At 34.9% G+C, this 12,965-nt stretch overlaps 3 protein-coding genes across 4 annotated transcripts; 1 reads left to right on the plus strand and 2 right to left on the minus strand.

The window, feature by feature from the left end:
• Positions 1-225: 225 nt before the first annotated feature.
• On the minus strand, positions 226-2,050 carry LOC107647911 (Pectin lyase-like superfamily protein). Its single transcript, XM_016351962.3, has 5 exons — positions 1,577-2,050; positions 1,309-1,480; positions 978-1,184; positions 613-872; positions 226-535 (listed from the first exon to the last, which is right to left on the minus strand). The coding sequence occupies exons 1-5, from the start codon at positions 1,996-1,998 to the stop codon at positions 370-372; spliced, it is 1,227 nt and encodes a 408-aa protein (XP_016207448.1). The 5' UTR covers positions 1,999-2,050; the 3' UTR covers positions 226-369.
• Positions 2,051-3,599: 1,549 nt separating this feature from the next.
• LOC107645430 (FT-interacting protein 3) lies at positions 3,600-7,640 on the minus strand. 2 transcript variants are annotated; one of them, XM_016349450.3, is made up of 2 exons: positions 7,360-7,640; positions 3,600-6,383 (listed from the first exon to the last, which is right to left on the minus strand). In XM_016349450.3, exon 2 carries the CDS (start codon positions 6,254-6,256, stop codon positions 3,926-3,928), a length of 2,331 nt encoding a protein of 776 aa, XP_016204936.1. In that variant the 5' UTR covers positions 6,257-6,383; positions 7,360-7,640; the 3' UTR covers positions 3,600-3,925. The 2 variants fall into 2 exon arrangements, with proteins under 2 accessions (XP_016204936.1, XP_016204935.1); XM_016349449.2 differs by having other exon boundaries at positions 7,244-7,640.
• Positions 7,641-10,737: 3,097 nt separating this feature from the next.
• On the plus strand, positions 10,738-12,751 carry LOC107645431 (large ribosomal subunit protein eL14). Its single transcript, XM_016349452.3, has 5 exons — positions 10,738-10,870; positions 11,009-11,110; positions 11,999-12,128; positions 12,221-12,333; positions 12,555-12,751. Exons 1-5 carry the CDS (start codon positions 10,868-10,870, stop codon positions 12,606-12,608), a joined length of 402 nt encoding a protein of 133 aa, XP_016204938.1. The 5' UTR covers positions 10,738-10,867; the 3' UTR covers positions 12,609-12,751.
• The last annotated feature ends 214 nt before the right edge of the window (positions 12,752-12,965 follow it).

Below are 12,965 nucleotides of genomic sequence, written 5' to 3' on the forward strand. Positions count from 1 at the left end.
ATCAATTGCATTGAAGTTAAAGTCAACTATGAAAAATTTTATTTATTTACTTGGCACTACAGTAAATAAAGAGTTATGTTCTAGTTCAATTTGAAAATTTGAATGCTTCATCATAGATTCATAGACAAGCACATTATTTATTTTTGTGAGTCACCTAGCATAAAGACAAGAACAGTGCACGTGTAAAGAGAAGAGCGTATATATATATATATAGCAACTTCAAAGTTCAAAGTTCAAAGTTGATATAAAATTGTATGCAACGACGTAACTGAACTTGTAAAATCAACTCTTGGGAGTTTATCATTATACATATGATGATACAATAATAAGCAAATTGGGTTCTTATTATATGGACATGGTATGAATGAATTAGGTTATTAATTGTGTGTAAGTTTCCAACCATTGGTCACCATCAATAAAAGTTATGTTGAAGAATGGAAGAGCTTGTGTATCGTTTAATCTCTGCACATATGGTGCCCTCATTGCCATGCTAGCTCCGGGACCAGAGCAATTGTACTCTCCATAGAATATGGTCCTGCATGCATTATTTTAAATAATCACACCGGCTAAGTAGTTTTAATTATTCATTCTATACTGACTATTATTACTTACTGATCCCTTGAAGGGTCATTGAAATCGTTCCAACCTTCAGGGGCAATGATATCTGACATTGTTGTTGACACAAAAACAACACGTGAGTATGGTCTCCATGCCCTTCCTAACCATATTCTCCCACTCCCTCCTATTGTGCTGTTCACAAACACAAATCCTGTGTTATCATCCATGGACACTCTTCCATGAGCTGTCACTGCACCATTTATGCTCCTGTATCCTTGTGGCACTGGATTCGCTATAGAAACTATTTCACAATTCTGTACACACCAATATATGGCTAAGTTGTACTACTACTAATTAAGTTTGTACTAATCGATTATACAGTCGTTCAATCACATTCGATACATTAAGAGAATGAATACCTCGTAAAGGGACCTTCCATCGCCAAATATGAAATCAATTGAGCCTTGGATATAGCAATCCTTAAAGTAATGGCGACCCTTATCATCATGAAGGGTGTCTTGTGCTCCAAAGAATCCACATCCCTTGAATTCAGCTTGATCTCCTGATATTCTGATTGCTACTGCTTGTGCTCCTTCAACTCCAGGACTTGGCATTGGTGCCAAGTTCTGTTTCAAAGAGTATATATATATATATATATATAACAAAGTTGAATTTATGTTAGTGTTATTATTAATTGTAACATAAGGTTTCTATTTTCATTGAGCTATCATAACATCTAAATTTCTTCACCATGAAGCTTATGTTCTTGGCAATGAAGTTGGATGCAAAAACTTGTACGGAACCACTATAGAATGTGCCATTTGCTGACTTTGCCGTGTCATTCCATGCAATTGCGGTTGAAGTGTAACCTTGTCCTTGAAATGTTATGTTGGCTTTGGTTCTTGGGACCATTACTTTCTCACTGACAAAGATGAAATCAGATGAACATGATCATGATGAGGCTATTTTCTTGAGACACTTTTATATGAAACCACAAAAGAAAAAGGTTCAAACTTACTAGTATATGCCCTTGTTAATCCAAATTATGGTTCTTTTTTGGCTTAAATCTGGAACTGCATTAACGGCTGCTTGTACTGTTGTGAAATTGCAGCAACCTTTTTGATCAACACAGAGATAAGAAGTGGTGTTGGTGCTTGGAGGTGGAATCCCTGGTGGAAAATCATCACAAATGGAACCAGCATTTCCACTATCATCATCATCAGGGTGTTTCTTGTTATGATGATGATTATGATGATGGCCTCTGAAGAAGATGCATATATAAGGTAGTTGCAAACATGCATATGAATATGATGAGAAGGGTGTTATAGTGAAGTCTTTGAAAATGTTGAGGAACTGTTCATTTGGATTTATGAGATGCAAAGATGCAAAAACTGCAGCCAAGAGAACCAAAATAGATAAGAAATTGGTTTGGAGACTCATTATTTAATTTAATGGTTTTGCCAATTATGCAAAAAGCTAAGGATATATGAAAATGAGTTATGAAGATAGATATATTTATAAAAATGTAGAACATGTATGCACTTGAAGTCAAAGGTTTTGATGGCATGTCTTGCAAACTACCCTGTCCTATTGTTGGTTACTGGGGGAATTTCCATCCTCTACCAAACTTAGCTTTCAGATTATTTTGTGCTCAATTGTAAATTAATGTGTAACTCATCATAACACTTGGTTCATTCTCTTACTCTTTCTGCTTTGCAGCCACATCTTTCTACAATGCATTACTATTAAATAGAGAACAATCTTTACGTAAATTACGTTCCAACATTATGGAAACATCTGATGGAAGTTTGGAATATATCTTATAAGTTGAAACTCAGGTGCAGTCGACTTCAGGTGAAGTTGATAGTTGAGAGCCGTTAGATGAAAATTTAGTCAAATCAGTCAAATAATCTAACGGCTTTCAATTATCAACTTCACGGCTTTCAATTATCAACTTCACGTGAAGTAGATTGCACCTGGGTTTTCACCATCTTATAATAATGAGATTTACGTCTTTTTTGTTGTTTTAACTAGGATCTTTATAAATATTAAAAAACAATAAAAAAAATATAGGATACCAACTTAGCCAACATTCGTTTTCTTTTTATTGTAAAATTATCTTTTTCACATTTATTTTTAGAGAATTTAGAATTTAAAATAAAAAAAATTAACTAATATTAATTGAAAAAAAAAATTGATTATGGTTGAAATTCTTTTATAAACATTTCTTTAGTTTGAGATGGTTTTTTCTTTAAAAGATTAGTAGATTACTATGGCGAATCCAACTAAACTTTTATAGATTGGAAAAAAAAATATAGCAAAATTAAACCAAACTAAACTTCTCTTCCCAATCCATCCAATTGTTTTGTCACTAATAATTCAGAGAAGCATTATTAGTGGGACACAACACAAGGTCCCAATCTAAGCTTTATCCATCAGTTAGTCTATACTCTCTCTAAAGAGGGTTCTACCAAATTTGCCGGCAGAGATATTTACTATTTGGTCCCCAAAATAACTAAGGCTGAACATTGTAGAACTTCGTAATTAAAAGGAAAAAAAAGGCACACACATACATTAGTGCTAAAATAATTAGAAGAAAATTTAGGAGGATAAACTATTTTAAATGACTTTTAACTTATTTAAATTCAACCGTTTAACTGTGTTATAACTTATGTATAACTTATGCATATAAAAAGTCTGGTGAATGAACGAAAACCCAATTGTTGCTTAGGCCAACAATTTTAATTTATATTAATCAATATTTTTAGTCAACTACTCAATACTCCCTGCAAGAATTATTGTTACCGGACATAATCCACAATGAGATAAGGTGTGAGCAGCAGCATAGTAAAAGGTACAATGCAGATGCAGTTTCTGTAATTTTAATGTCACACAGTCCGGAAATATTGATAACCCCACATGCATTTATGATATTGTTATAAAAATTCAAAGGATCAAATGTAAAAGAGTTTAATTTTAATGTAATGTTATTTTTAGTGATGTTGAATTAGATGCAGCAGAAAAATAGAGAAATTGTTCACCTGTTTTTCAAAAGTCGGTTCAATTTCCATTGAAGAAAATCACCTCCATCATCATTGAAAATTGAAAATAATTACTACATCATCTAACTAAACATGAAAGCTTGACTAAGCATAAGTTAATTTCACCTCAAAGCCTACTACAAAATTACACATTAATCCATCAAAGTTCAAATAAGACATCCTATGACACAATGGAACAGCAAATCCACAAAATCTACTCTTGCCTTTGAAACAAGGGCCACATAAACATCAAACCAGAAACCAAAATCTGGTTCTTAACAATGGAAGCAAAGCAAACTCCATTTGATATCCGCACTTCTCTTGACTTAGAGCATGCAGTCAGTTCTTGCCGGCAGCCTCCTGAAGAAATTCAGTGGCACCGATGGAAGCTTGTGACGGAACCTCGGATGTCTCAACACATAAATTCCGGTGAGGAGGGCCACAACTTGGAATGGAGTGACATAGAGTACAATGGCTGCAACCAGACAGAAAATCACAAAAAGCGCCGTTGCTCTGGGATCTCTCCAGCTGAGCAAAGACTGCAGCCTTTCCCCTTGAGTCGCTAGGTCGCCAACCACGGTCTGTATCCTCCCAGCAATACTTCTGAGTCGATCATATCGCATCCTCACGATGTCAGAAGGCTTGGTGGTTGGAAATGTGTCGAATTCTTCATCTAGTTCATCAGGGTGTGCCGAATCAGCATGAGAGAGCCGGGTGTCCATATGAGGAGGGTGCCTTGGCCTCCATCTATAGTACCAAACTCCAATCAAGAAGAGGTAAAGGAATATGGTGGGTAAGATAAGCTCAGGGTACATGACCAATATGATAAACAAGATATGGATCAGAACCGTCGTGATCGGGTTTTTCCAGTTGCAAATCTGATCAAACCATTTTCCAACAGCAATCAGTCCACTCAAAACCCCCATGATCCTGAAAAAGTTGGCCTTGCTCCTTCTCATACTCCACATGTGGGATCCCACATCCAGCATGTACTCCACTATCTCCTTTCTCAAGGGTGGCTCAGCACGACTCAGCCTCATTGATACAATCTGAGTTGCTTGGTGCCTCAAACTGTCGAGCTGGCTGACAGTTAACGGGTGAATGTAATGCATTTTAGGCAACAAGGGTAGTGAGTACATGTGCATCATGTTAAGCAATGAAGAGCAAGTAAACCTAACAGCCAGGTGAATTTCACCCATTTTCTTCACCCCATTTGGATGAAGAACTAGGAGAGGATAGGAATGTGTGTAGACACGATCAGTCTCAAGGGTGGAAAGCCGAATCCTCACCTTTCCGATCCTTGAATCTCTAGCCCCTCCTCCACCCTTATCACCACCATGCAAATGACAGTTATCAAAGACGCCAATTGTAATGACAGTGCAGGGATCAAAAACCTCCCAAGTATATTGCTCATTCCACCTTGGTTGAAAGCTATCGATGATGGTCCTCGTGCGAACCCACTTTTGCCCATATTTTGCTACACAATATGCATCTGTTGTCCCCCTACCATCTTTTGTTTTCATTGGCATCAAACCCTGTGCATTCAATATCCCCAATTCGAGAACTCCAATGCTCGACTTCCACAGCTGTTTTGCTGTTGGTCGGAGATCACTGCTGTAGTGAGTTGATTCATCCAAAACATGGTAACCACCTTCTAGGCAAATCCTCACATGAAGCCTGCTTGCAAACTTGATTTCCTTCTTCTTGTCCCCTTCCATAATTACAACATGTTTTTCGAGATTAACCCACCTAGTGTTCACAGGTTTGTGATCCAGTCTCCTGTCCACCGCCTGTAATGGAATTATACACCTCCCCAATACTTCCTCTTTGTTAGGGGCAACTCTGTCTTCCACACTCAAAATCAGTGGCTCCTCAAATGGTTCCGCAGCCACAAACATCAAATCCTCATTCCACATTGGATTGATTGTCCTACTCTGGGAGATTCTAGTCCTCAATGCTTGATTTCCCAGAATTGCCTTCACAAAAACATCAGGGTATCTACCCTTGTCACTTGGTTGCAAGTCTTGTGCCTCTATCAAATTAACCCTCAAATACCAAAGTTTAGGAGACAGATACACCTTTGATCTAATGTTTGCAAGAGCATCAGTCCCGCTGACCGTTGCCGCATCCGAATGCCATGCCTCGGGAAATGCTTCATCAGCTTGCGTGCCCATCCAAACTGCCAGCATTAGCTCTCCCTTCGCCTTGTTACCATTTTTGTCCTCCAGCCTATACCACTGTGGCGCCAGAGGGCTATCTGGAGGAACCCTCTTGGGGATCTCATTCAGGTCAAACCAGACACGACCAATGAAGTCATCCTTCACAACATCCTTATCTTTTACAGTAACCTCAAGCACCGAAGCCTGAATCCGGTCTTTCGAGAACGCAAAGACCTGATTCCATTCAGGATTAGTCTTCTTCTCGAAGTGTCGAGTGGTGCCTTTGTAATTTCCCAGCCTAACTTCAACATAAGGGTCACAACTGCCAGTGACATCCTTTGCAGGCAAGTCCTTCGCCTTCGAAACCCTCACATAAAGGTACTGCATTTGCTCAACAAGGTCATAGGTGCTAGTAAGTTTGTCACCGGAGACCTTACCACCTCCAAGGTGGGGCTTGGTCTCCTTCAGCAAAAAGTCCTCAGGTGGTGGTCTCTGCATCTTCTTAGTTCAAATCACCACCAAAACACCAACTTCAATAATGGAAGCTGGTTCACAACAATTTCAAAGAATATTCCAGGTTCTAGGGAACACTGTTTTTGAATTAAATACAACGGATATTAGGAGCCTGAAAAAACAAAAGGTGAAAAAACACAGCAGTCAAATAGCCGTTGCAGATTTCAAATCGGTTCCCCTGAATATTCGGGAAACATTAAAATAACCAAACAACACGAGATAAATCCGAGCTTCAACAACAGAAGAAACTAAAAATTGGTGATTAATGCATAAGCAAATTACAGATCTCTGATATTCATGAGTGAAGATGCTTAAAAAGTGAACTTAATTAAAACCAAAGAGCATTTACTCTAAGCCTCTAGATCCGATTTGTTACGCTGTAGAATTACGAAATCACATCACCGGAAAAAAATAATAAAATAAACATAATATAATAAACAAAAATCAGATTCCACATGCATAAAGAGATAACAATCTGAAGCCTAGAATGTTGGTGTGTTGTTGTTGCCAACACAATGTGGCATAAGATGAAGGATTAAAGCTTCAAAGTCTCACTTTCCCCGTTCCTATAACAACACCCTTTAACCCAAGTTCATTTTTTTTTTCCCAAGAAACAAGTATCACCCTTTTATAGTTTTGTTTTCTTCCCTTGGTTCAGTAATTTGTATGCTACACAATCCACACACAGAAAAGCTTAACCAAGAGCATCACAAGTTGATGGATTATACTGTACATGTAACCTTCCAATCTGAACAGATTTTCCAAGATTACTTTTTTAAAAATAAAAAATTAAAAAAGGTAATTTTGTACAAATGGGGTACCTTAAATCAGCAAAGGGTACTTAAAAGTAGAAAAATAATAAAGAATATGTAAGAAATTATAAGCAAAATAGAAGGAGATGAAGCAGAAGGGAGAAGGAGAGAAATAAAAAAGGGATTTTTATGGTTGTTTTTGTGCAATGAGGGAAGTTACCTTGATGAGAAGAGATTAACTTGTGAATAAGAAACGGAAGTTGGAAGCGGAGATTGAAATGGAAGGAATGTGAAGAGATCAGGGTTAGAAGAGAGAGAGAGAGAGTACACACTAACCCAAGAAAAGTAAAGAGGGCATTGAAGGAAGGAAAGAAGGAAGTGGTGAGTGGTGAGTCTCTCTATGCCTTTAATTTTTCTGAGTTTTTTTAATTGATTTTTTGTTTCCCTCTCTCTGTCTTTGGGGTGGGGGGATGGCGGAGTGGGGCTAAGGATCTGATGAATCTATGCAAAATATACGATGAGGGGTGAGTGAGAGTGAGGGAGGGTTCTCTTTATGTTTCTCTCTCTCTCTCTCTCTCTCTCTCTGCTTTTTGAGAAGAGAAGGAGAGGTGTGTGCTGGTGGACCTCTGTTGCTGTACAGGGTGGTGGAGGAGTGCCGGTGGACCCGCCTCACGCGTGTCAGAATACACTCACACGTGTGCCACCTCATTTCTTTTGGCTTAACACTTACTTTCTTATCAATTTTAGTTAGATAAACATAATTGTTAAAAAGAATCAAGTTATTCTAAAAAGTATATTATAAACTCTAACCCATATACCTAATTATTTTCTTAATTTTAAGATAAATAAAGTTTAAAATTTTTTACTTTTTATATTTTTAAAATTTTTATATATTTTAATTTTACTCATTTAAATATTAAAAATAATTAAAAAATAAATTAGAACTCTCCATCTTTATCCATTACCCTTATTCTAGTACCAAATGAATTTAACAGTCGCATTTAGACGAATTTATTATTAGAATTTAATTTTAATATAAAGTGTAGAATAATTTTACACGTATATTTAATTATGTAATATTATATTAATAAATATAATTATCTTTCACATTAATTATGTAATTGATTATAAAAAAATAAATGTGATTGTATAATTGTGTAAAATATTTTACTATTAATACATCAAAATTAAACTCTTATTATTATAATTATTTTTAATTTGTTAATAATTTGTGCAATTGATAACATAATAGAATGAAAACTTCTAATTAATTATAATGTCATTTAGAATATATTATTAAATTAAAAGTTGGAGTGAGTAATACTAAATGTCTAATATTACATAGTACGCTAATAATTATATAATTGGTGAAATAATAACAAAAGATATAGCTCTAATGTCATTTTATGAATGAATTTATATTCTCTATAATGAAAGTTCAAGGAATATATATATATATTAAACCAATTTTTTTATAAATGATACCTTTTAATTTGTCCATTTGTCTAGGTTAGCAATTTGCCAATTTACCAATTTGGTTAAAGTGCCATATTTTTTTAGGATTTAATATTTAACGGATATTTTTTTCTCCGGGGGGAGGTTTGGAAAACATATTAATTTAACAAGTAGAGAGTCACCAAAAAAAAAAATTTAACAAGTAGAAAACAGCCAAAATCAACAATTAAGAAAAGGTAAAACGAAAAAGAGACGCCACATGAATTATTATCTTTTCCCTTTTAGTTGTTGAAATAATTCAGTTTTCTTTATAGTTATTAATTATATACAAGATTCCTTCTGATTGTTAAATTAGCATTTCCTTAAATATATACATACTTTGTAAGTTTTCAAAACATGTATTTCTTTAATAAATGAGCAACTTTGTGAATTCCGATACAAAACTTACGGCTTCATGAGTTATTTGACTTATTTCTCAAATAACCCTTTTTCCCCATTGTTACATATTGAAATTTTATTATTAAAATTTGATTATTTTGCTGAAAAAAATTAAAGTGATCTTCTTCGGCATATACTTTTAACATACTCTGCTCAACGAACTAGACAAAAAGGAAAAGGACTCTAATCAACAAACTTGAAATTGGTGTTTCCAAATAAATATGCCATAAAAAATGTTTATTTTTACTTTTTTAACCAAATAAAAGTTCTGATTCTTCAGTGCCAGCTTCAAACGAAGTTCACTTGGGTTAAAAGTACATGCTTTCAACCAACAAGCTACTTGGGAAGCTAGCTAACCAAATAAAAGTTGAAGAGTTGAAATGGGAGGGGGATGGAATTTCAGCCTTACACTATTTTGGGTACTTGTTTATTGATCCTGCTGGCAAATTTGGTAGGACTCTAAAACTAGTGATAAATAAAGCAAATGTTGGGGACCTTCTGACCCACTAATGATTCTCCTTTTGAATTATATATTATTAATTAATTATTAATGACATAAAAATTATAGGATAGGAAGTTTATTCAGTTTATTAATGCAATTTTACCGGATTGTTTATAGTTTTCATCGTTTATTGTTTTTATAGTACAAATAAAAAAGATAGACATCGTTATATCAATAAAAAATAAACTTAAGAAAAAAAAAGTGTTAGTGTTATTTACTGTACTTCTTCAATTAATCCTATCCTATCATATACTTATCCTTTTTTTTGTTTTTTGTTAGATAGATTGGACAATCTCTAATGGCAAGGATCACAACATATTCACACAACACTAAGGTAGCGTTTGTTTTGAGATACTGAGACAGAGACGGAGAGACTGAGACTCAGTATCGTGTTTGTTGGTTCAGAGACTAGTACTAAAATTTCTGTCTTTGTCTCTAAAATTTCAATATTTCAGTACCTCCAAAAAGTAGGGACACAGGGGACTAAAATTTTTAGAGATGGAGACTGAAATTTTAATAACATTTTATACCTAAAATACTCTCATTTCATTTAATTAATTCCAATTTTATCTTTTGTGCAAATTAAATTAGAGTTTCATTCTCGTTTCAATTCTTGTCTCCCATTTTGTACCAAACAGAATACTGAGATTTATTTCAATTTCTGTCTCTTAGTCTCTGTCTCTCAGTTTCAGTCTTTCAATCTCTGTCTCTCCACCAAACGCTACCTAAGATAGCATTTGTTTTGAGGTATTGGGACAGAGACTGAAAGACTGAGACACAGTATTATGTTTGTTGACTCAAAGACTGATACTAAAATTTCAGTATTTCAGTACCTCTAAAAAGTAGAGACACAGGAAACTGAAATTTTTAGAGACGGAGACTGAAACTTTAATAACATTTTATACCTAAAATACCCTCATTTAAATTAATTAATTCCAATTTTATCCTTTGTGCAAATTAAATTAGAGTTTTATTCTTGTTTCAATTTTTGTCTCTCACTTTACACCAAACAAAATACTGAAATTTATTTTAATTTCTGTCTCTTAGTCTCTATCTTTCAGTTTCAGTCTCTATCTCTCTACCAAACACTACCTACAGAATTCTTTTTCAATACTTAACGCAGGTATTCGTCAAGATTCGAATCCAGATGCAAAATATTAAGCAGCATATAGATTGTGACTTTTATTTTGTTGGTCTAGGGTAAGTCCAAACCCAACCCGAGCCCATAACCCAAAAAAAGTTATGCAGATCAACCTATTGGGCTTATAATGAAATTTGTGATTTCTTTGGGCCTAAATATCCAGAAAGCCCAAAAGCAAACAACCTACTGGGCTTCTGGCTTGCGTAATAATTGCAGCCTCAACAAAAACCCTAGCTCTTCATCATTTCTCCATTCGGTTTTGGAGCTTCAGCAGCAGCAGCAGTCACAGGAAAACTTCACCTCCGAAAATGGTACGCTCTCTAACTAACTAACTAACTAACCATATTTTCACTTCTCAAAATCTTCGAAAAGCTTTTCTGTGTTCCTGCAATTAGGATTTCTGATACTAAAAAATATTACATTTACTTTTGTTGATCTGTGTGGTGCAGCCGTTCAAGAGGTTCGTTGAGATTGGAAGGGTTGCTCAGATCAACTACGGCAAAGAGCATGGGAGGCTAGTAGTCATTGTTGATGTCATCGACCAGAATAGGGTATCCTTTTTTTGTTTTTCGTTTTTTTTTTTAATTATTTGTTTCTCTTTTTTTTTTGTCACCAGATTCGTTGGCGCCTATTTGCCATTTATGCTTGCTTATGAGAATGATTAAAAAATATATTTTTTATTTATAATTTAATCTCGGTTCTGTTTGAATATGTTCTTTGTTGGCAAGATTGTTGAATCACTGCTGTTTCTAATTTTTGGAGATGTTTGATTTACTCAGTTGTACATTTCATTATATTTATGGGTTCAAAGTTATTTGGATTAGTTCCTTAGGACATTGAGTAACAACATATTCTTTTCTAACTCTGGCCTGAAGAAATAAGGGAATTGTTCATTAGGCTGCGTTTGGAAGAGAAACTGAGAGATAGAGACAGAGACTAGATAGAGACTAAATTAAGTCGTCATATTATGTTTGGTGTAAATTATACTAAGACTGAGTTATGTTTCAGTATCATATTTGAGAAAAAATGTAATTAAAGTTTCAGTTTCTGTTCTTAAAATTTCATCTCTTGTGTCTCCACTTTCTAGAGGTAGACTGAAACTGTGTCTTGAGATTGAAATTTCAGTTCTAGTCTCTGGTCACCAAACAAATAGTCTCAGTCTCAGTCTCCTAGGAAACAAACACAACCTTAGTGGTGGTTACTTCTATTTAATCTTTTGAAGCTTTATGTTATCAGTGCTAACATTTTCATACTTATGCATTTGCATTTATGCATATTTAGCATCCGTTAAGATAATTTTGAAAATCTGAGTTTTTATTTCAGATATTTTAACAAATATCCTATTTCTTGGGAAAAAGTCAGATGTGCATAGTTTTAGATTTTGATGATTTGATTTTAGAGCATTGGAGAATAATTTTTATCTACCTGTTGGTTTTTAGGCTCTTGTTGACGCCCCTGATATGGTCCGATCCCAAGTGAATTTCAAGAGGCTCTCGCTCACTGATCTTAAGGTTGATATTAAGAGGGTCCCCAGGAAGAAGGAACTCATTAAGGCCATGGAGGAAGCTGGTTAGTACTATTCTTCATGAAGGAATTGTTAGTATATTAATATTAACAAAGCATTACACGTTTGTTTATCAAATCTTGTTATTATTGTTCAGATGTCAAGAACAAGTGGGAGAAGAGCTCTTGGGGGAGGAAACTCATTGTCCAGAAGAGAAGGGCATCCCTCAATGACTTCGACAGGTTCAAGATTATGTTGGCTAAGATCAAGGTTAGTCTCAGATTCAATTTACGTCATATCCTCTTTCTTGTTTCCAATTTTTGTAGCATCACCATATATTGTTGAATTGTGCAATATTATAAGCAATCACTGAAAGGTTACTCTAGTTTATTAACATATTTTGGATGGTCATGCATTTTCTTGTGCCAGCACTGAGCAGTCGTAATCTAATACACCTTTTTATTTTTTTATTTTTTCAATTATTTGTGCAGAGGGCAGCAACTGTTAGGCAAGAGCTTGCTAAGCTTAAGAAGAGTGCATCTTAAGCATTTCTTACTTGAAATTTTCAAATTTTGTTATGAATTTCGATCAGATAGTACACCTTGGTTGTTATGAGATTATGTATGTTATTGACAGATTTTCTAAGAAGTTCTATTGCGATATTTTTGTTAGTGGATTGATATCAGAACTTCCTCTCATTGTTAGAAAGTCGTTAGTTGCAATCGCATTACAAAAAAACCATTTGCCTGCATGTTTGTGCAATTGATAACTTGACTAGCTTTGATATCATGGTAGTCATGGATGTCATATGCATTAGGAGGTGCTGTGTAATTAAATCTATTTTCAAATCACATATTGAACTGATAGGAGTTAGTGGATTGTTTGGTCCATGTAGTCAATCT

This window comes from Arachis ipaensis, chromosome B6 (assembly GCF_059453495.1).
Source record: "Arachis ipaensis isolate K30076 ecotype BB chromosome B6, ASM5945349v1, whole genome shotgun sequence".
NCBI lineage: Eukaryota > Viridiplantae > Streptophyta > Magnoliopsida > Fabales > Fabaceae > Arachis > Arachis ipaensis.

Coding starts and splice junctions, on each gene's coding strand:
- LOC107647911 (XM_016351962.3), bottom strand. CDS start 1,998: ATGAGTCTCCAAACCAATTTCTTATCTATTTTGGTTCTCTTGGCTGCA. Junction 873..977: donor ATGGAAGGTCCCTTTACGAG/GTATTCATTCTC, acceptor TGGTGTGTACAG/AATTGTGAAATAGTTTCTAT. Junction 536..612: donor AATGACCCTTCAAGGGATCA/GTAAGTAATAAT, acceptor TAATGCATGCAG/GACCATATTCTATGGAGAGT.
- LOC107645430 (XM_016349450.3), bottom strand. CDS start 6,256: ATGCAGAGACCACCACCTGAGGACTTTTTGCTGAAGGAGACCAAGCCC.
- LOC107645431 (XM_016349452.3), top strand. Junction 11,111..11,998: donor ATGTCATCGACCAGAATAGG/GTATCCTTTTTT, acceptor GTTGGTTTTTAG/GCTCTTGTTGACGCCCCTGA. Junction 12,129..12,220: donor TAAGGCCATGGAGGAAGCTG/GTTAGTACTATT, acceptor ATTATTGTTCAG/ATGTCAAGAACAAGTGGGAG.